General features: G+C 52.2%; 1 protein-coding gene across 6 annotated transcripts in view; it reads left to right on the top strand.

Moving 5' to 3' along the window:
* PTPN13 (protein tyrosine phosphatase non-receptor type 13) overlaps positions 1 to 18,705 on the top strand; it is a 109,514-nt gene that overhangs the window by 52,544 nt on the left and 38,265 nt on the right. For all 6 annotated transcript variants that reach the window (XM_064149577.1, XM_064149581.1, XM_064149579.1 and 3 more), the window contains exons 8-17: positions 1,039 to 1,134; positions 1,890 to 1,989; positions 5,095 to 5,314; positions 7,087 to 7,161; positions 7,871 to 8,045; positions 9,600 to 9,753; positions 9,922 to 10,060; positions 11,166 to 11,318; positions 12,397 to 12,579; positions 13,477 to 13,639. In XM_064149577.1, coding sequence (XP_064005647.1) covers positions 1,039 to 1,134; positions 1,890 to 1,989; positions 5,095 to 5,314; positions 7,087 to 7,161; positions 7,871 to 8,045; positions 9,600 to 9,753; positions 9,922 to 10,060; positions 11,166 to 11,318; positions 12,397 to 12,579; positions 13,477 to 13,639 — 1,458 coding nt within the window. The remainder of the gene's footprint in view (positions 1 to 1,038; positions 1,135 to 1,889; positions 1,990 to 5,094; positions 5,315 to 7,086; positions 7,162 to 7,870; positions 8,046 to 9,599; positions 9,754 to 9,921; positions 10,061 to 11,165; positions 11,319 to 12,396; positions 12,580 to 13,476; positions 13,640 to 18,705) is intronic.

Genomic DNA, 18,705 nt, shown 5'->3' with positions numbered 1-18,705 from the left:
TTTGGTGCATGTCAGAGAGCTGAATGAAGGACAAGGGAGGGGATTCTGCTCCTCTGCTCAGACCACACCTGCAGCACTGCCCCTCGAGTTCTGGTGCCCCCAGCACAAGAAGGACCTGGAGCTGCTGGAGGAGGAGACCACAAAGACAATCAGAGGGCTGCACAATCTCCCTGTGGGGACAGGCTGGGAGAGCTGGGATTGTTCAGCCTGGAGGGAAGAGAAGGCTGCAGGGGCAGTTTAGAGCAGTCTCACAGTACCTGAAGGGGCTCCAGGAGAGCTGGGGAGGGACTTCTGACAAGGGCTGGGAGTGCCAGGATGAGGGACAATGGCTTTGAGCTGGGAGAGGGGAGATTGAGAGTGGAGATGAGGAAGGAATTGTTGAAAGTGAGGGTGGGGAGTCACTGGCACAGGTTGCCCAGGGAGGCTGTGGATGTCCCCTGCCTAGAGGTGTTGAAGGGCAGGTTAAATGAAGCCTTGATCAAGCTGAGCTGGTGGGAGGTGTCCCTGCCCATGGCAGGGGACTGGATCTGAATGGTCTTTAAGGTCCAACCCGTTCTAGGAATCTGTGAATTCTGATTTTCCACTTTGTGGATATTTTCCTTTAGTTCTTTGCTCATTGGGAAGGAGCCAGGAGCTGGGTCCTGCTGGTTGCTCTCCACTCCCAAGTGGGCCGCTACAAACACTGTCCCCAGTTTTGGGTGCAGGATGGATTTAGTTTTTATCTTGGGTTTTTTGAATGTTATTTTCAACTTGGAAACCATAATGAGAGGGAAGGTCAGAGGAGGTGGCTGTGCTGGGCAAGCCAAGAGGAGCCTGGAAGGCCACAAAAGCCCTGAGGCTGTGTGGGCAGAGGGAACTGCGCAGCACCAATGCGTTTGCTCCGATGCCAGAGCCACGGGTGGGGGTTTGAAAGAGGTTTGGAAAAGCTTTCAAAAGGTGGCAAATGTTCATCTGTCTTGGATTACTGCAGCAGAGCTGTTGCATTTCTGATATCAGCATTCTGACCAGCATTTCTGATAGCCTGCTTTACCCTTCCAGAACCTCTGAGAAGATACAAGTCCTACCACAGCGACGTCTACAGCACCTCCAGTGAAACTCTCTCTGGTATCTCTTCAGAACCAGATTTCAGGCAAGGTAAGACCCACCCCCCCCAAAAAAAAAACCCACCCAAACCACAGAGAAACAAATCAACCAACCAAGAAAAGTCCTACCCAAAAAACCACAACAACCAACCCCAAAAAATGCATCACAGAATCACTAAGGCTGGAAAGACCTCCAAGATCATCAAGTCCAACCTCCTTCTACCTATGAACCAAAGTGTCACATCTACTTGGTTTTTGAACTCTTCCAGGGATGGGAACTCCAGTACTGCCCTGGGCAGCCTGTTCCAATGTTTGAGAACCTTCACAATGATGAAATATTTCCTAGCATCCAGCCTGACCCTCCCTTGGTGCAGCTTGAAACCGTTTCCTCTGGTCCTGTGGCTTGCCACCAAGGAGCAGAGGCTGCCCCCTCGTCGCTTCAACCTCCCTGCAGGGAGCTGTAGAGAGCAGTGAGCTCTGCCCTCAGCCTCTTCCCCTCCACACTGTACACCCCCAACTCCCTCAGTCCCTCCTTGTAGCCCAGGTGCTCCAGACCCTTCTCCAGCCTCATTGCCCTTCTCTAGATGCTCTCCAGCCTCTCAGTGTCCTCGTGTAGTGAGTGCCTCAGAATGGAACACAGCACTTGAAGTGTGGCCTCATCAGTGCTGAGCACAGAGGGATGAGCACCTCCCTGTCCCTGCTGCCCACTCTGTTTCTCATCCAAGCCATAAGTCCTTGGCCTGTAGACAGGCTTCCCCTGTGTGCTTTGCTGCCCACCAGGTACTCATTTGCCTTTTGCTTTGCCAGGGAGAGGAAATGAAGGCTTCAAGAGAGATGATGGCAGTGGTGCTTTGCCAGGTGCTGATGACATCTCCACCTCAAGTCAGGCTAATTCCCAGCGGGCAAGGTAAACCCTGTGGAAACAATTCTGGTGGCTTGGACTGCTTGGTTTTGTCCTAGGAAGTGTTCTTAGTCTTTGCACTCCCATCTCAGCTTTTGACTGAGGTTTAAAACCATCTTGTCCTTGAGAAGGGAGCAGTTTGGGATTGCATATGGCAGCCTGAAGGAGAAGCCTCTTCACAGAGTGTGGTGTAGAGGGAAGTGTTGCACTGAGGACTCCACACTCACTTCATAGAATCACAGAATCATTTAGGCTGGAAAAGGCCTCTGAGGTCATCAGGTCCAGGCATTAAGCCAAGTGCTGAGAGCCCTGGAGCTGTTTACCCTGGAGAACAGCAGCCTGAGAGAAGATCTGGTGAATGTCTATCAATATCTGAAGTGTTGGGGGCAAGAAGCAGGGGCCAGGCTCTGCTCAGTGGTGTTCTGTGACAGGACAAGGAGCAGTGGACACAAACTGTAACACAGGAAGTTTCACTTCAACATGAATCATAGAATCAGTCAGAGTTGGAAGGGACTGCAAGGATCATCCAGTTCCAACCTACTGCCGTGGGCAGGGACACCCTACCCTAGATCAGGAGAAATTTGATGAGGAAAAGATGAGGAGAAACTTGTTTGATGTGAGGGTGCTGGAGGCCTGCAGCAGGCTGCCCAGAGAGGTTGTGGAATCTTTCTCTAGAGACATTCAAGACCCCCCTGGATGTGTTCCTGGGTGACTCTGCTCTGGCAGGAGGGTTGGACTGAATGATCTCCAGAGGTCCCTTCCAACCTCTACAGTCTGTGACTGTATGAAGCACTCTGTCTGGTTGTTGTATCTATCAGAAGGTCAGGGCCTGTGTTCTGCTGGGAAGTGCTGACCAATTTTCTTCTCATTCTTCTTTAAAAAGAAAGTTTTAGCAGTGCTTGATGCTAAGGCAGAGTCATGTCTGCTTTTAATGCAGGTAAGGAGGTGAGCATGTGGTTATTTCTTTGCAGTGAGCCAAAAGCTACCCCCTGGATTGTTGCTCTAACAAGCTCTTGGGTTAGGTTCTTGTGCTTGGTTAATTTCTTTCATTGAATAGCACAGCAGTGGTTAGGCAGCCACTGCACTACAGCTTCTGCTCCTTTGGAACTTCTCGTGCTGTGCATTTCAGTTTTAGTTTGAGGGTTATTTGTGAAAGTGATGTCTACAAGCCTGGAGAGTTGGGATTGTTCAGCCTGGAGAAGAGAAGACTCCAGGAATACCTTAGAGCAACCTTCCAGTACCTGAAGGGGTTCCAGGAGAGCTGTGGAGGGGCTTTTGGCAAGAGCTGGGAGTGACAGGATGAGGGACAATGGCTTTGAATCATAAAGCAGGTTGGAAGAGAGCTCCAAGCTCAGCCAGGCCAACCTAGCACCCAGCCCTGGTCAATCAACCAGACCATGGCACTAAGTGCCCCAGCCAGGCTTGGCTTCAACACCTCCAGGCACAGCAACTCCACCACCTCCCTGGGCAGCCCATTCCAATGCCAATCACTCTCTCTGACAACAACTTCCTCCTAACATCCAGCCTAGACCTCCCCTGGCACAACTTGAGACTGTGTCCCCTTCTTCTGTTGCTGCTTGCCTTTGAGCTGGAAGAGAGGAGATTGAGAGTGGAGATGAGGAAGAAATTCTTGCTTATGTGAGTGGGGAGACACTGGTGTAGGTTGCACAGGGAGGTTGTGGCTGCTCCCTCCCTGGAGGTGTTGAAGGCCAGGTTGGATGGGACCTTGAGCAAGCTGGGCTGGTGGGAGGTGTCCCTGCCTGTGGCAGGGGGCTGGAACTGGATGATATTGGAGGTCACTTCCAACCCAACCCATTCTGTGAAGCTACGAAGGAGGAAAATAGTCCTTATCCAGAGTTTTGCATGCTGTGCTGTGTTGCAGCAGCCCTTGGGTTTTCTGTCTTCAGAAGCAGAAGCTCTTCAAGGAAAGCTCTTAGTACCAAGTAGTTCCAAGGGGCAGCTTCTCAGAGTTTGCATTATTTTGGCTGGTGTGTTGAGTTCAGGGTTTGGGGAGCTACATGCAACTTAATTCATGACTTGACTTTCTCCCAGCTCTTGGGAGCTTGCTCAGAGACCCCATCTGGATTTCAGTCCTTGCTAGATTTACTGCTCCTGTTGCACGGCCTGAGTTTGCTCCACTAGGTACAGATTTAGCCTTTCAAAACCAAGCTGTAAATCAAACAGAGGCACTGGGGAATGTGGCACCAATATTTGAAATGAAGAGCCAGGCTGTTCAGAGCCCACAGCCTGCACAGCTGCTGTGCTCTGGGGCACTTGGGCTGCTTCTAAGCTCACAGAAGCCCCACACTGGTCAGTGCTGCCCTAGGGACGCTCAAACCTACACCTGCTCTGTCATTATCCTGTAGTCTTCCTGGAATGCTTCCCTTCTGCCAATGGATGCTTGTGTCTGTGTTTCCTCTTTGCTTCTTGGATTCCTTAGTTTTGTCCTTTGTTGTTGTTTTCTTTGTCTTCCTTTACTGTTTCTTCCTTTCTCTCTCTAGGAGCAGCAGCAGCTGACTCGGATCTCTTCCTTCTCTTGCCTTTTCTTTCCACTAGATTCCATTTCCATAGCCTTCCTACCTTCCCAAAATCCATCTCTCTCAGTCTGTTCCTGAGCCTTCCACTGCACTAAGCACTAGAGAATGCCTGCCTGCTTCCCTTCTTCCACCTTCCTTCTCTGACCCAATACCTGCTCACTTCTTGGTAAGTACACTGGGGAGGAGTTTGTTTGCTTACCTCTTTCTGAGGTAACCATGGTTTACTTCCTGCAGGATTGACTCCCTGGGTTGGTAGTGTCAGGCATTTCCAAGGTATCCATGTTTTCTTCCTGCAGGATTGATTTGTAGTGCCAGGTCCTCCTTGGACTGCAGCTGAGCCTCTTTTCCTCTGACCAAAGGAGAGGAGCTGCAGGAACTTGGCATCTCTGCAGTTGTCTGTCTTGGTGGCTTGCTGCAGAGCACAAACCTCCCTGGCTGCTGAGCCGAGGTTAGGTTTCATCCAGTGTTTGATAGCTGCCCTGTGTCTTCTGGGCCTTCACTCAGATGAGTTCTTTGAACAGCAGAATGTCTTCATGCCTACTAATGCCTTCCATGCCCTCTGCCCACCCTGCAGGCCACAGAAAGCAGCCTTTGAGGGCAGTCTGACCAGTCAAGAAGCGATGCTGAAGCGTCAGGAAGAAGAAATGATGCAGCTGCAAGCTAGAGTGGCTCTCAGGCAGTCCCGACCTAACCTCTACACAGGAGATGCAATTAGGTCCTCAATGCTTGACATCACCAGAGATCCACTGAGAGAAATAGCCCTGGAAACAGCCATGACACAGAGGAAACTGAGGGTAATGCCCTGATTCCAGGTGAACTCTTCCTTTCCTTCAGACAGGGCAGTGGCTTGGCTGGAGCTCTGATGTGTGACATCGGGAAAGAAACAGTCAGCAGCAGCTGGAGCACTGGGGTTTGGTGTTGCCCTGCTAGGGCAAACATTTGAGGCTGTGTGGCATTAGTGGCTGTGCAGCCTAAAGCAGCATCAGACAGCAGTGGTCACCATCTGACTCCTTGGTCCTTACTCAGCTGTCTTGGTATGTGGAGGAGAGCTGAGATTAAAGAGAAAATGGTGTAGAGTGGGTGATGTTTGGAAGGAATAATGGCTCTGTGCCCTCCTCTGCTTCTTGCAGTGAATTGGAATTCTTTATTAGGGTTTTTTTAGAGGATAGGAAGATTTGAAACAGGACTGAAGTGAAACTCAGGCTGAGGGTCAGCAGTGTGCCCAAGAGCCAAGAGAGCCAGTGGCATCCTGGCCTGGCTCAGGAGCAGTGTGGCCAGCAGGACAGGAGAGGTTCTTCTGCCCCTGTGCTCAGCACTGCTCAGGCCACCCCTTGAGTGCTGTGTCCAGTTCTGGGCTCCTCCATTGCAGAGAGATGTTGAGATGCTGGAAGGTGTTGAGAGAAGGGCAGCAAGGCTGGTGAGGGGCCTGGAGCAGAGCCCTGTGAGGAGAGGCTGAGGGAGCTGGGGGTGTGCAGCCTGCAGAAGAGGAGGCTCAGGACAGAGCTCATTGCTGTCTGCAACTCCCTGAAGGGTGGCTGTAGCCAGGAGGGGTTGAGCTCTTCTGCCAGGCAAACAGCAACAGAAGAAGGAGACACAGTCTCAAGCTGTGCCAGAGGAGGTCTAGGCTGGATGTGAGGAGGAAGTTGTTGTCAGAGAGAGTGATTGGCATTGGAATGGGCTGCCCAGGTTGGTGGTGGAGTGGCTGTGCCTGGAGGTGTTGAAGCCAAGCCTGGCTGGGGCACTTAGTGCCATATTCTGGTTGCTTGGCCAGGGCTGGGTGCTAGGTTGGCCTGGCTGAGCTTGGAGCTCTCTTCCAACTTGCTTGATTCTATGAATCTGAGATTCTTACCCAGTCTCCAGCCCATAGCCCTCTGACCAGTCAGTTCTGCAGGCTTTAACTCACCAGGCTGGCTCTCACTGGCCCTTGAGAGCTTCATTTGCAGGTGTTTTACATACAGGACACAGCAGGCTGCAGCCATTGAAGGTTTTCCCTTCCCACTTTTTTTAATGTGATACTGGAGTGGGTATTGTCCAGAGGGCTTCCTTCAACAGTTTGGACAGAGAAGCTCCTAAATTCGACAGGGTGAATTATTAGGGCATTTGTTTGTCTGCAGGCAGACAGAAACTGGCCTGGATCTCTGCTTGCACACAGCAGAGAGAAGTAGGCTGCAGCAGTTGAGGGTTCAGCGTGTCACAGGCACAGGTGTGCCAAGGTGGAAGTGCCAGCAGCGTGGAAAGCCTCAGTGCCATGGCTGGTTTGCTCAGGCAGGGTTTTCTGCACTGCTGGCAATTCCACCTTGACAAATAAGCCCAGAAGCTCCCAGCAAGCAGCTCACACCCCACCAATAATATTGGAGTGGTGGCTTTCTGCCCAGCAAAGCAAGGAGAGCAGAGCAGAGATGCCACCAGCGCTACGGCTTGTCAGCGGGCACGGGCACTGGCAACGTCAGCATTGCCAGATGGGGAGGGGGGAATTGTCTGCAGGGTTTTGGCACCTCCTTGGCATTTGCAGTGCAGGAGCTGGGTGTGAGCAGCTCAGTCCCCATTCATGCTCTTGTCGTTGCAGAATTTCTTTGGCCCCGAGTTCGTGAAGATGACCATTGAGCCCTTCGTCTCCTTGGACATGCCCAAGTTCATCTTGGTAAGAAGGAGGCTGTTCAGCACTCAGGGGCACTCTGTTAAACCCAGAAATCACAGGGTTGGAAGGGATCTCTGGAGTTCTTCAGGTCCAACCCTCCCTGCCAGAGCAGGACCAGAGAATCCAGCGCAGGTCACATGGGAACACATCCAGACAGGACTGGGAAGGCTCCAGAGAAGGAGACTCCACAACCTCTCTGAGGAGCCTGTGCCAGGGCTCTGTGACCCTTACTGTCAAGAAGTTCCCTCTTGTGTTGAGGTGGAACCTCCTGTGCTGCAGCTTCCATCCATTGCTCCTTGTCCTGTCCCAGGGAGCAGTGAGCAGAGCCTGTCCCCCCCTTCCTGACCCCCAGCCCTTAGATAGTTACAGACATTGCTCAGATCCCCTCTCAGCCTTCTCCTCTGCAGACTAAGCAGCCCCAGGGCTCTCAGCCTCTCCTCACCAGGCAGTGCTGCAGTCCCTTCAGCATCCTTGCAGCCCTCCCTTGGACTCTCTCCAGCAGATCCCTGTCCCTCTTGAACTGGGGAGCCCAGAACTGGATGCAATATTCCAGGTGGGGCCTCAGCAGGGCAGAGCAGAGCAAAGGGGAAGGAGCACATCCCTGGATCTGCTGCCCACACTCTTCTGAATGCACCCGAGGGTCCCTTCATGACCATAGGGGCACTTTGCTAACCCCTGTGAACGTTGGGATGTTTTCTTTCCCTGACTGCAGACTAAGAAAGAGAAGAATGATGACAGCAGGCACAAGGTGAATGTGATGATCCTGAACGGGCAGAACCTGGAGCTGATCTGTGATACCAAAACCATCTGTAAAGATGTCTTTGACATGGTGGTTGCCCATATTGGACTGGTGGAGCATCACTTGTTTGGGCTGGCCACTTTAAGAGGTAAGAATAACAGTTGGATGTACAGAATAAGAATTAGCTGTGTGTGTTGTTGAGAAAAAATAAGCAGAGACTACAAAACATTTCCTTGGACTGAGGCAGAATGAGAGCCTGGGTGAAGAACAGCTTTGCAAAGTGGAATTCTGTCTTTGCCTGAGTTGTGGCAGCTCAGCTTGGGCAGCCTTTGCCTTTGTCTGCCTGAGGGCTGGCCAGGAAGGAGGGGACAGGCTTTGCTCCCTGGGGTAGGACAAGGAGCAGTGGGTGTGAGTTGCAGCACAGGAGGTTCCACCTCAACGCAAGGGGGAACTTCTTGACTAAGGGTCCCAGAGCACTGGCACAGGCTCCCCAGAGAGGCTGTCGAGTCTCCTTCCCTGGAAACTTTCAAGGCCTGTCTGGATGTGTTCCTGTGTGATCTGTGTTAGATTGGACTGGATGGTCTCCTTGGGTCCCTTCCACCCCCTAACATCCTGTGAGCCTGTGAGTTTTCTTCCCTGCTGTTTCTTGCCTTGCCCCTCAGGGGACATGAAAGGGCTTTGGATTCAGTTAATGTGCAATGCTGCAGCCTCCTGTGAGGGCAGCTCTGCTGGGGTGCACAGCAGGGCCTTCTGTGGAGGGGGAGTTAGGCTTTGCTCCAGAGCTGGGGGGTTTTGCTAGTAGGACAGAGCAGAAATGGGATGCTTTTTTTTTTACCCATGAGGTAAAAGATCCCTGTGGCAGAACTCTGTGTTCAGAACCAGGGTTCCTGTTGGCATATTTCACAGGCTGCCATGCTCAGGTTGTTGGGGTGACACAGAAGGCCTCAGCAGCCCAGGAGTTCACTCCAACCATGGCACATGATACTGCTGCTGCTCTTGGCAACAGCTTTGGAAACACTTTGCATGGATATATGTGGGTCAGAAGTAGTAGGCAGATTGAGAAGGCTCCAGGAAGAACTTAGAGCAGCTTTGCACTACCTGAAGGGGCTCCAGGAGCACTAGGGAGGACTTTTGACAAGGGGTGGGAGTGCCAGGATGAGAGGCAATAGCTTTGAGCTGGGAGAAGGGAGGCTGAGAGTGGAGATGAAGAAATTGTTGAGAATGAGGGTGGGGAGAGACAGGCACAGGTTGCCCAAGGAGGTTGTGGCTGCCCTCTGCCTGGAGATGTTGAAGGCCAGACTGGATGAGGCCTTGAGCAAGCTGGGCTGGTGGGAGGTGTCTCTGCTCACCACAGGAGGGTTGGACAAGATGACCTTGAATGTGCCTTCCCACCCAACCCATTCTGTGATGGTACCAGTCTATGATTTTGGATTTCCTCTGGGCTAAGAGCCTGGAGATTTGAAAGCATTCTATTTTGTAGCTGCCACGGAAGGTAACCTTCTCCTTCCTCTTTCTTTTTGTTCTCTTCACTGGGACCTTCAGGGTCTCTATAAAGTCTTTCTTCTGCCCTCTCTCACTGTTCCTTTTAGTAGCTGCTGTGCTCACAAGCCCCTGTTCCTCAGGGCAACCCTTACTGTTCCAAACCTGCTCCTTGGTGTTTGGAGGTTTTTACCCATGTGCTTCCCTTTACCATTCCTGGCAGACAGGGAGTTTTTCTTCGTGGACCCTGACATAAAGCTGAGCAAAGTAGCTCCAAAAGGCTGGAAGGAGGAGCCAAAGAAGAAGAACAAAGCCCCTGTCAATTTCACTCTGTTTTTTCGCATCAAATTCTTCGTGGATGACCTCAGCCTTATACAGTGAGTGTATGAAAACCAATTCTTTTAACCCCTTAAGCCCTAAACTTGTGGCTAGAAACTGGCTGTGAATGGAATAAGTGGAAATCTGCTGGAATGGGAAGAGTCCCAAAAGTTGGGGTGGGTTTGTGTGGGGTTTTTGTTGGTTTGTGTTTTGTTTTCCTCTCGTAGGCACACTCTGACCTGTCACCAGTATTACCTCCAGCTGAGGAAGGACATCCTGGAAAACAGGATGCACTGTGATGATGAAACAGCCTTGTTGCTAGCATCCCTGGCTCTCCAAGCTGAGTATGGAGATTATCAGGCAGAGGTACCTGATTCACTTCACCTTGGAGACCAGACATTGTGTTCTTGCTGCTTAATTAAAGAAGGGAGCTGCCATACATGCTGCACAGCTCTGCCCTGGGCTGGAAGCTCAGCTGGCAAGTTTTGCTGAGGGGCATTTTCTTTCAGTCTACACCAGGGCTGTTGCAGAATGTAGCTCAAGATCTGGGTGTTGAGCTCTTCCACTTCAGTGGGAGCAGAGTCAAGCTTGAGTGGGCAGTCCCAAGCACTGATATAGGTTGGGCAGTGTTTGGTTTGAGAGCAGCCCTGAGAAAAGGGACTTGGGGGTGCTGGTGGATGAGCTCACCATGAGGCAGCAGTGTGCACCTGCAGCCCAGAGAGCCAAGCAGAGACTGGGCTGCAGCGAGAGAAGTGTGGGCAGCAGGGTGAGGGAAGGGATTCTGCCTCTCTGCTTCACTCTGGTGTGACCTCAGCTGGAGCACTGTGTCCAGTTCTGGAGCCCCTGGGACAGGGAAGATCTGGAGGTGCTGCAGTGTGTCCAGAGATAGGGCCACGAGGATGCTCCGAGGGCAGCAGCTCCTCTGCTATGGGGACAGACTGAGAGAGTTGGGGGTTGTTCAGTCTGGGGAGGAGAAAGCTCTGAGGAGACTTTGTTTTGGCCTTCCAGTATGTGAAGGGGGCTACAAGAAAGCTGGGGAGAGACTCTTTAGGGTGTCAGGTAGTGGCAGGCCTGAGGGGAATGGATCCAAGCCAGAGGAAGGGAGATTCAGATTAGACATTAGGAAGAAGTACTTCACTATGAGGTTTGGTGAGACCCTGGCACAGCTTGCCCAGAGAGGTGATGGAAGCTTCACCCCTGGATGTTTTTAAGGGCAGGCTTGATGTGGCTCTGGGCAACCTGATCTAGTGTGAGGTATCCCAGCCCATGGCAGGGGATTGGAGCTAGATAATCCTTGAGGTCTCTTCCAACCCTGACAATTCTGTGATTCTAAACCATGTGTGAAATCAAGCCCTGACTCAGGGCTGGGATTCCCTGCACTCCCTCTGCTGTAGCGTGTGAAGGTTGTGCTTCATTCGTGCTCCTGGAGCAGTGTATGGAGATGCCGTCACTGAAATGCTTTGTCTTGTAGGTGCATGGCTTGTTCTATTTCATAGTAGAACACTATGTCCCAGCTAGGCTGCTGAAGAAGCTGGATCCCTCCTACCTCAGGGAGGAGCTGCCAAAACTGCACAGCAATTATGTGGGGGTGTCTGAGAAAGAGGCGGAGTTAGAGTTCCTGAAGGTAAGTGAGAAGCACTTTGGCTCTTGCAGCTGTGAGCTGGGAATATGGGGGCATGGAGGACACAAGGGAAAACAGCTCAGGTTCTGAGCAGCACTGAAAGGAAGAGAGGTGAAAAGATCTTACACGACTTGAAGGGGGTCTACAAGAAAGCCGGGAGGGACTTTTGGCAGAGGATTGGAGTGCCAGGCACTGGAACAGGCTGCCCAGGGAGGTGGTGGAGTTGCCATCCCTGGAGGTGTTTAAAAGGAGAGTGGATGTAGTGCTTGAGGCTATTGTCTGATGGGATGAAGGTTGGACTGGCTGATCCTGGTGGTCCTTTCCAACCATAGCAATTCCTAGTGATCAGATGTTGTGCTAAGGGATTTGCTTTAGTCAAGGACTTGTCAGTGTGAAGCTAATGATTGGACTTGATGATCTTGAAGGTCTTTTCCCATCTGGGAAATTCTGTGATTCTGTGTGACCAAAGGGCAGTGGTTTTGAGCTGGGAGAGGGGAGATTGAGCATGGAGGTGAGGAGGAAGTTCTTGAGGGTGAGGAGATATTGGAACAGGTTCCCCAGGGAGGTTGTGGATGTCCCCTGCCTGGAGGTGTTCAAGGCCAGGTTGGATGAGGCCTTGAGCAAGCTGGGCTGGTGGGAGGTGTCCCTGCCCGTGGCAGGGGGTTGGAGCTGGATGAGCTTTGTGGTCCCTTCCAACCCTGTCTATGAACCTGATGCCAGAGCTGCAGGGTTGATCTCACTCTGGTTCAGCAGTGCCTCAGTACCCTAGAGCAGCTGGGCACAGTTTGTTGCCACCAGCTGCTTCGTGCAGGTTTGATTTGCAGATGTTCTTGATCCACACTTTCCTTGTTGCATTTCACTAAGTGCTAAGTTCATTTGCTGTGGTGTTTGGCAGGTCAAGAGACACTGCCAGCAGACAGCCCTCTGGAGCAGCTGCTGAGTCTCTGTTAGCAGCTGGAAGCTGTGGGAGAGGCCTCAGCAGCAGCAGCTGTTAACCTCTTGTGCAGATCTGAGCTGCAAAAGGCATTGGAGGAGCCTTAACTTCATCTTCTCAGGGCTTTCACTGCATTCATCTCTGCAGCTGTGCCAGAGGCTCACGGAGTATGGGGTTCACCTCCACCACGTGCTGCCTGAGAAGAAGTCTCAGACAGGAATCTTGCTGGGAGTGTGCTCCAAAGGAGTGATGATCTTTGAGGTTCACTACGGTGCTCGCACCCCTGTCCTGCGCTTCCCCTGGAGGGAGACAAAGAAAATCTCCTTCAGTGTAAGTTGCTCTCTTTTCCTCCTGCTCTGTGTCTCTGTCTGTCTGCAGACACTGGGTTTGTGAAGGGTCTTTTGGCAAGGCAAGCTGCTGTTTCACAGCATAATCTGCCTGCGCTTGACGTGGCTGAGCTGCTGGTTTGCTGCTTTAAGGAGTTAGTGGTTTTGCTCCTTGGTTCGCAATCTATGCTACTGAGGTTGCAGTCTCAGAGAGACTTCAGAGCTGTGTTTGTCAAACGTGGCTTTGGAGAAGGGCCACGAGGATGATCAGAGAGCTGCAGCACCTGTGAGGACTGGCTGAGAAGAGAAGGCTCCAGGGAGAACTTAGAGCAGCCTTCCAGTACTTGAAGGGGCTCCAGGAGAGCTGGGGAGGGACTTGAGACAGGGGCTGAGAGTTCCAGGACAAGGGGCAATGGCTTTGAGCTGGGAGAAGTTGGATTAAGATGAGACATGAAGAAGCAATTCTTGCTCATGAGGTTGGTGAGACACTAACACAGGTTGCCCAGAGAAGTTGTGGAGGCTTCAAGCCTGCAAGTGTTGCAAGCCAGGCTGGATGGGGCCTTGAGCAAGCTGGGCTGGTGGGAGGTGTCTCTGCCCATGGCAGGCTCAAAGCTCATCCTACAGAATGTATTGGTGCTGGTTGTCATTAGTCAGCACTAGCAGTGACAGAGACTAACTGATGATAAAGCCCCATCCTAGGTAGCCCAGAGCCAGCTTGAAAGTGCTGCTTGGTACAGCTCCACTTAACCTCCAACCTTTATTTGAAGAGAAATCACTTCCCTTAGTGCATTTTGCTTGAGGAGAGCTGGAATGCTGCAGCTGTGCACGAGCAGATAGGAAAATCCTTGTGGGTTCACAGAGATCATTGTCTTCATTTTCCCTTTCTGCCTCCATTCTGCAGAAGAAGAAAATCACTTTGCAGACCGGATCAGGTGGCATCAAGCATACATTTCAGACTGACAACAGCAAGACTTGCCAGTACCTTTTGCATCTCTGCTCTTCCCAGCATGAATTCCAACTGCAAATGAGATCCAGGCAGAGCAACCAGGACACTGAGGACGTTGGTAAGGCCTGGGATGCTGTGCTGGGTTCTAACAGCCATCTGTGAGTGGTTTTGTGCAGAGAGACACTGAGCTTCAGTTCTGCTGAGTGCTGCCTGGGTGTGCTAATACATTTGGAGGGTTTGTACCATGAAGAGCAATTTGGGGCAGTCCCAGGCACAAATCCAGGCTGGGCAATGAGTGACTTGACTGCAGTCTGGAGGAGAAGGACTTGGAAGGTATCAATCAGAGAGTGGTGGTGAATAGTGCCACAGCCAGTTGGCAGCTGTCACTAGTGGTGTTCCCCAAGGGTCAGTGCTGGGTCCAGTCCTGTTCAATATCTTTATTGATGATCTGGACCAGGGGATTGAGTCCAGCATCAGTAAGTTTGCACATGAAACCAAGCTAGGAGCAGGTGTGGAGCTGTTGGAGGGTAGGAGAGCCCTGCAGAGGGACCTGGCCAGGCTGGATGGGTGGGCAGAGGCCAATGGGATGAGATTGAACAAGGCCAAGTGCAGGGTTCTGCACTTTGGCCACAACAACCCCAAGCAGCACTACAGGCTGGGGCCAGAGTGGCTGAGAGCAGGCAGGCAGAGAGGGTCCTGGGGGTGCTGGGAGAGAGGAGCTGAAGCTGAGGCAGCAGTGTGCCCAGGTGGGCAGCAGAGCCAATGGCATCCTGGGCTGGCTCAGGAAGAGTGTGGGCAGCAGGACAAGGGAGGTTCTTGTGCCCCTGTGCTCAGCACTGCTCAGGCCACCCCTTGAGTGCTGTGTCCAGTTCTGGGCTCCTCCATTGCAGAGAGATGTTGAGGTGCTGGAAGGTGTTGAGAGAAGGGCAACAAAGCTGGTGAGGGGCCTGGAGCACAGCCCTGTGAGGAGAGGCTGAGGGAGCTGGGGGTGTGCAGCCTGCAGCAGAGGAGGCTCAGGGCAGAGCTCATTGCTGTCTGCATCTCCCTGAAGGGAGGCTGTAGCCAGGTGGGGCTGGGCTCTGCTGCCAGGCACCCAGCAACAGAAGAAGGGGACACAGTGTGAAGTTGTGGCAGGGGAGGTCTAGGCTGGATGTTAGGAGGAAGTTATTGTCAGAGAGAGTGATTGGCATTGGAATGGGCTGCCCAGGGAGGTGGTGGAGTGGCTGTGCCTGGAGGTGTTGAAGCCAAGCCTGGCTGGGGCACTTAGTGCCATGGTCTGGTTGATTGGCCAGGGCTGGGTGCTAGGTTGGGCTGGATGAGTTTAGAGGTCTCTTCCAACCTGCTTGATTCTATGATTCTAACTAATGCATACAGTGACCATTAATGGGTTTTAGCTGGTTTTGTTTCCCAGGAAGAACTTGGAGTTATTTCAAGAACAGGATTTTTACCTTTTGCTTAATGTGACCTGAGTCAATTTGCTCAAGTGGAAGTGCAGATGAAGTGATCTGACGGTGGGAGGGGAAAGGCAGCAGGGAGCATGAGGCTGTAGCAGTCTGTGTTCCACTTCTTGTTTAGTGGAACCAGGAATCACTGATGCTAATCAACTTGTAACTCAGTGTGGGTGCACGATAGAAGACAGAAAGTTCTTCTGTTTAGATAGAAACTAGGAAATGGCAAATGCAGTCCCTGGAAGCCCTCTGTGCTGGTTCCCTCACTCTTTGGAGCAGAGCTCCCTTGTTGGCTGGCCTCCAGCACAACGTGGCAGTGCTATTTTGGTCACTTTGCCTGCCCATTCCCTCTTTGTTCCCTTGTTTTATCTGTCTGCATTCCAGTAGCTGCTAATCCACACTTCCAGCAGCATAGCTGGGCTGGAGTTTGACCTCCACTACTGTGGAGATTATGATCTCTAATTTTAAAAAGAAAGGGGAGAGGGCAGGAGGGCAGGCATGTGGCAGCTAGGCAGCCCTTTCTCTCCTCTGCTGGCCTCAGCCAGCTTAGTGCAGAGAAATAGGAGCCAAGTAACTTAAAGCCTTTGTAGCATTCTCTGAGTGCTTGCTTCTCCTGAATCACAAAGACAAGCAGCTGCTGAAAGGCTTTCTTGGCTAGGCAGCAGTGGCAGCTCTTAGAGCTGCAGCCTGTGCTGTGCTCTGGCAGGCTGCAACACAAGAATGTGCTTTGCTGCAGTGAAGAGCTCTTGGAAGTGAAAGGTCTCAAATGTCCTCAGGTCGTTCACAAGCAGAAGCAAATGAAAAGGTGTCACAGAATGCTAGGATGGGTTGGGTTGGAAGTGGTCTCTAAAGGTCAAGGAATCACAGAATGGTTTGGGTTGGAAAGAACCTCCAAAGCTCATCCAGTTCAACCCCTCTGCACTCAGCAGGGACATCCTCCACTAGATCAGGTTGCCCACAGCCCTGTCCAGCCTCACCTTGGATATCTTCAGGGATGGAGCCTCAACCATCTCCCTGGGCAGCCTGTTACAGGGTTCCAGCACCCTCCTGGTGCACAACTTGTTCCTCACATCCAACCTCAATCTGCTCTGCTCTCATTTCAAACCATTGCCTCTGGTCTTGTCCCTGCAGGCCTTTGGGAACAGTCCCTCTGCAGCATTTTTGTAGCTCCTTCAGGTACTGGCAGGCTTCTCTGAGCTCTGCCTGGAGCCTTCTCTTCTCCAGGCTGAAGTACTCCAGCTCCCTCAGCCTGTCACTGTGATCCAACCCCAGGCATTTATGCTTCACTCCGTTACATTTACTCAGTGAAAGGGAAATCAATTCAAACCAAAGGTTTGCTTTTGTCACAGCTTGGCTGGTCTGAGGTGAGCAGCCACGTTTGTTTCTCTTCCCTGTCTGCAGCAGTTCCTCAAATAATGCTTTTTGAAAGATAAAGTACTGAGGTGCAGGTAAGATAGGAGAAAATGCTGCAGCAGCTAGTGCAAATAAACACAGAACCCTAGAATGGCTTAGGATGGAAGAGACCTCAGAGATACCTACTCCAACCCCTGCCATGAGCAGGGACACCTCTCAGCTAGATTCAGCTGCTCAAGGCCTCATCCAGCTTGGCCTTCAACACCTCCAGGGAGGAGGCAGCCACAACTTCCCAGGGCAGACTCTTCCAGAGTCTCACCATCCTCACTCTCAAGATTTTCTTTCTAATCTCCAGTCTGAATCTACCCTGGAGCAGGATTCCCAGAGAGGTTGTGGAGTCTGAATCTCTGGAGACATTCAAAACCCTTCTGGATGTGTTGAAGAAAAGCCTGCATGAGGCATTTAGTGCCATGGTTTGGTGGACTGGATAGGGCTGGACTGGATAGGTTGGACTGGATGAGCTTGGAGGTCTCTTCCAACCTGATTGATTCTATGATTCTGTGTGTTTCTATTTGACCTTCTGCAGGTGACCCTGGCTTGGCAGGGAGGTTGGACTATCTGGATTATCTCCAGATAACCTCTAACCCCTCCCAATCTGTGATTCTGTGATGTAGTTTGCTTGGTGACTATGGCTAGAGGAGGTGTATGGTGTGGGTAGGGCTGTGGTGGTTCTGTACCAATTTACCTTTGGAAAGCAGAGCAAAACACCCTTCCCTAGTGTACAGGGTTCACCCTCCAGGGGGAGTGACCTTGAACCTGACCCTAGGTGGTCTTGACCCCTCCCTAGGGGTGGGTCTGAACACTACCAGGTGGTGCTTTCCTTTCACAGCCTGTGATCTAGTTCTTCTCACCAAAACATTCTGTCTAGCTTCAAACTAGCACAGGGTTTTGGTAAAGCTAAAGGCTGATGGGTACCCAAGAACAGCATTTTCCTCTCGAGTTGCAGTGCAGCTTACTAAAGCAGCTCATTGCCCAGCTGGGTGTGGAGCTGAAAACACCAGGAGGGAAGCCTAAAGCAGCAATCTGTACCCTGCTGATCATTGCTTTCCCCCAGACTTGCCCCTGAGCTGACTCTGAAACACCTGTGAAGCTCATGAGGGTTGTGCTGCCTGCTTGCCTTGCCAGGCCTTAACCAGCAAATGTTGCCACAGCTTCTCAAGCTTCTGTGCCAGAGCCACAGGAGCTCCACTGCTAGCCTCAGGAGGCAGTTAGGCTGCTGGAATGAAGCCCTGCTCTGCTTCTCTCTGAATTAAGACAGGGTGTTAGCTTCCACTTTCTTTCAACTGAGATCATCCACCCAGACAGTTCCCACGACCCAGCTGACAGCAGTTTAATTACAACCCAAACCCTGCTGCTCTCAGCTGCTTAAGTAGGACCAGGACTGCTCAGAGTCTTAGTTCATGAGTCAAAATGTCTGGCAAGCCCCAGGCAGTGCTTTCTGTTCTGTGCACAAGCTTTGAGGGTGTTTGCAGATGACACCAAGCTGAGTGGTGCTGTTGGTAAGTCTGAAGGGTGGGATGGGTGCCAGCCAGAGGGGCTTGGACAGGCTGCAAAGGAGAAGAATCTCATGAGGCTCAGTAAGGCAAAGATGCAAGGTCCTGCACCTGGGATGGGGCAGACCTCAGTATCAACACAGGCTGTTGGGTGATGAGATTGAGAGCATCCTGCAGAGAAGGACATGGGGCTGCTGGACAGGAGCCAGCAATGTGCATTGGCAGCCCAAAAGTTTGCAGATGACACCAGGCTAGGAGCAGGTGTGGAGCTGTTGGAGGGTAGGAGAGCCCTGCAGAGGGACCTGGCCAGGCTGGATGGGTGGGCAGAGGCCAATGGGATGAGATTGAGCAAGGCCAAGTGCAGGCTTCTACACTTTGGCCACAACAACCCCAAGCAGCACTACAGGCTGGGGCCAGAGTGGCTGAGAGCAGCCAGGCAGAGAGGGTCCTGGGGGTGCTGGGAGAGAGGAGCTGAAGATGAGGCAGCAGTGCCCAGGTGGGCAGCAGAGCCAATGGCATCCTGGGCTGGCTCAGGAGCAGTGTGGGCAGCGGGACAAGGGAGGTTCTTGTGCCCCTGTGCTCAGCACTGCTCAGGCCACCCCTTGAGTGCTGTGTCCAGTTCTGGGCTCCTCCATTGCAGAGAGATGTTGCAGTACTGGAAGGTGTCCACAGGAGGGCGCCAAAGCTGGTGAGGGTCCTGGAGCAGAGCCCTGTGAGGACAGGCTGAGGGAGCTGGGGGTGTGCAGCCTGCAGCAGAGGAGGCTCAGGGCAGAGCTCATTGCTGTCTGCAGCTACCTGAAGGGAGGCTGTAGCCAGGTGAGGTTGGTCTC

This window comes from Pogoniulus pusillus, chromosome 10 (genome assembly GCF_015220805.1).
Source record: "Pogoniulus pusillus isolate bPogPus1 chromosome 10, bPogPus1.pri, whole genome shotgun sequence".
Taxonomy (NCBI): domain Eukaryota; kingdom Metazoa; phylum Chordata; class Aves; order Piciformes; family Lybiidae; genus Pogoniulus; species Pogoniulus pusillus.
This window is presented reverse-complemented; position numbering and strand designations above follow the sequence as displayed.